Raw genomic sequence first — 3,030 nt, 5'->3', positions numbered from 1 at the left:
AAAAAAAAGGCAGAATTATGCACTCAAAGTGTTTCTGGAAAACAAACCCTCCAGGGTGAAATGAAACACAAATCTCATTTGCAATATTAAAAAAAAATTAACTTCAGAAATCAAATCAATTGATTCAGAGGAAATGCAAATGTGCAAAAATACCTGAAGAGTAACTATTTCTCAAATAGAGATCTGAAACATTCAAAGAACAAACTCACAGCTAATACATTTACAAAAGAAAAAATCTGCTATACAATAACAATAAATAAAAAGGTTTTAAAACTGTGTTCCCTTCAGTGCTGTGAACACCTCTTTGATTCTTTTCCATGGCCAACAGTATGCTGTAGAGTTTGGTAAAGTAACCTTGATTTTTGGTGTGCACTGGTACATTGAACATAAATATACAAGGAATGTATGAGATAGTTACAGCTTTCCCACAGAATCTTTCACAGTTACAGAAAAAGTTTCCAACTTATACAGCATGAACGTTTCCATAAGCATCGTATCCTCAATGGAGCAGTGCTGGAAGAGGAAGTGAAAAACACTTCAGCCTGATCTCCCGCTGTCCTGTCTCTCACTGCCTCTCACAGCCAGCAATCTGTTCATTCTTGGGCTGGTGGGTCAGGGGTTTTTTGCCTGGTCATGCTCTGGTACAAACTCGAGAAGAAGCGTGTAAGGTGGTGAGGCAGCCTGCACCTTCTGGTTAGCGTTGACATGCCTAATGGATCCAGTCCGCAAGGCAGTCAGTGTTTCACTCAAATGTCCATACTTCTACATCCTGTATTATGAAATCTTCTTTCTTAGATAAGATGTCATTGTTGAAGGTGCTGCATGAGTTGCTTCGCCCGTGATACAAGTCTGCATCTAACCATAAGCCAAAGCGGCCACTGAAGAGGAAACACAGGACAAAATCTCAGGTTATATATAGTTTAGTGAAGGTACTGGAAGCTGTAGAAACAACCAGAGGAGCAATATGGAGGAATCTTGGTAATTCTGAGGACCTCCAGGACCAAATGTAAAGAGCTCAGTCCTGGTGAAATGCTGGCCAAGAGGCTCATGAAGCCATCCCCTCACTTTTGTCTACACCAGGGAGGAGGGCAGAGCCCTTGATTTCACACCCACCAACCTCTGGAACTCAGGACCTGGGTGAGCACTGTCTGTATCCTTGCTCTGCGTATCAACAGGATAGTGACAACATAGTAAGGACCACCTTAATGGCAAAACTGCCATTAGAGATCACCTTCCAGCATCAAACCTCTCCAGCAATGAGACATGCATCTTCTCAAAACACCAGCTTTCTTCTAGGTGAAACGACCCAAACGCCACAAACGCTACTTGCTGAACATCAGCCACTCTAAGCAATGGAAGTAGGTCTGGGTCTGTAACAGACATCAGGCTGCTGAGGTATGTGCCCTCAACAGTTTACTACAAGTAAGTTCAGACGTTTTAGTTTTTTTTGCAACTACCATTGTTCCCAATCCCAGTAAAAAAATAAAAAAGAAGTTAGCTATATGATTTGAAAACATGCACTCACCCTCCACCCCCGAGCTCCAGAGAGCTTGTGTCTCCATTGATGAAGTAGGTGTTCTCTCCACTCCATCTGAATACCTGAGGAGGGGAAAAAACAACAAATACATTTAAACTGTGAGGATTCCTGTACTCTAAAAGTACTGGGGACCTAGTCTCAGCAGGTATTTTTTGGTGTGGTCGTATTTTTTTTTTTCTTGAAGAGGGAGGAGAAAGAGGTTAATAGGTAGGAAGTAAAGGATTGGTACATAATTAAAATCATGAACAAGGCACCCTACTACTTTTTAAAATCCTGCTTGCACCCCTAAATCAACAGGCATTTTGTTAAACTGGAACAATGCGTTCAATACTGAAAAATGCAGAAGCCATGAACATCGAGGGGTCATGGCTTGACTTCGCGAACGAAGATCTGGGAAGGGCTTTTCCCACGCTCACTGCAAGCGATGAGTGCACCCTTCGGGCCTGTGCGGTGGATTTTTTAGGTGAGGCGCAGCGTGCGCAGAACTGGCTCCACCCTTTACACCTGAGGTTCATCTGCCAGGGCCTAGCGAGCTTGGACGGTGACAGCGAAGTCCTCGGGTCGTAGGTTTGGTTAGAGTGTCCTTCTCTTAGATGGAGCCTTACAAGGCTAAACGAGCTCCATCTGCCCGGGTTTGGAGTCAGAGTTGTCCTTCTCCTAGGATGGCTGCCCAAAGGCTAGTGAGCCCATCCTGCCCGTGGACACACTTTGTCTGACCCTTCAGTTGAGACCTGTCTGGCTTGGGAGACCCCACCAGAGGCACATGCCACCACCAGCAGAGCTCTCAACCTCACAAGGGCACGCAAGCTCCTTCCCCACGGCAAGGGGGTGCCCATGAAAGAGTCATCAAGGGGTACTTCAGCAGCACTCTCACCTCTGGTTTGTCATCACTGCGAACTAAGCATGTGTGAAATTACACCCCGTTCTTGGTACCACTGCCTGCCAAGTTGGGTCTTTGACAGTCCTCACTCTTCCCTACTTCCCCCTTCAACCCGCTTCAAACCTCCTCCTTGCCCTTACAGACCATCCTCTCAGCACTTCAGATAACTACATCACTGTTGCTTAAAGCCCTGCACTGAAGCAATGAGTGATTAGCCACAGCCCTCAACAGCTGGCACATTCTACCCTCAAATACACCATCGTCATAAAAATCTCACAGATGTTTCAGAAGGGGAACCCAAAAATCTTATCTGAGAAAGTGAATACCCACTTACCTTGAAATTTGGACTGAAGGTGTAGAGGAATGTTTCACCAGTGCCATAGTAATGGTCACTAAACCTGAAGGGATGTGTAGCATATGCTCCAAAAATCTGTCAGAGCAAAATTATTAAACTACTTTTGAGGACAGAATCAAGAGAAAAACCGCAAACGTTTCAAGATACTTTCTAAGAAACAACTGAGCTGGTGCTTCTTGTCAGGAGACCCAGCTAGACTAAGCTACATCAGAGGAGCAGGTACTCCTGCACATCTCTTGTATCCTGCAAGCTAAAAGC

The 3,030-nt window shown here is 44.9% G+C and overlaps 1 protein-coding gene across 3 annotated transcripts in view; it reads right to left on the bottom strand.

Annotated features, from left to right (window-relative positions):
* Positions 1 to 655: 655 nt before the first annotated feature.
* The window catches only part of NCOA7 (nuclear receptor coactivator 7), a 38,149-nt gene continuing 35,774 nt past the window's right edge, over positions 656 to 3,030 (bottom strand). For all 3 annotated transcript variants that reach the window (XM_010140918.1, XM_010140916.1, XM_010140917.1), the window contains 3 exons: positions 2,752 to 2,847; positions 1,526 to 1,599; positions 656 to 878 (listed from right to left, as the gene is read on the bottom strand). In XM_010140918.1, coding sequence (XP_010139220.1) covers positions 743 to 878; positions 1,526 to 1,599; positions 2,752 to 2,847 — 306 coding nt within the window. In that variant the 3' untranslated portion in view covers positions 656 to 742. The remainder of the gene's footprint in view (positions 879 to 1,525; positions 1,600 to 2,751; positions 2,848 to 3,030) is intronic.

This window comes from Buceros rhinoceros, unplaced genomic scaffold (genome assembly GCF_000710305.1).
Source record: "Buceros rhinoceros silvestris isolate BGI_N320 unplaced genomic scaffold, ASM71030v1 scaffold738, whole genome shotgun sequence".
NCBI lineage: Eukaryota > Metazoa > Chordata > Aves > Bucerotiformes > Bucerotidae > Buceros > Buceros rhinoceros.
This window is presented reverse-complemented; position numbering and strand designations above follow the sequence as displayed.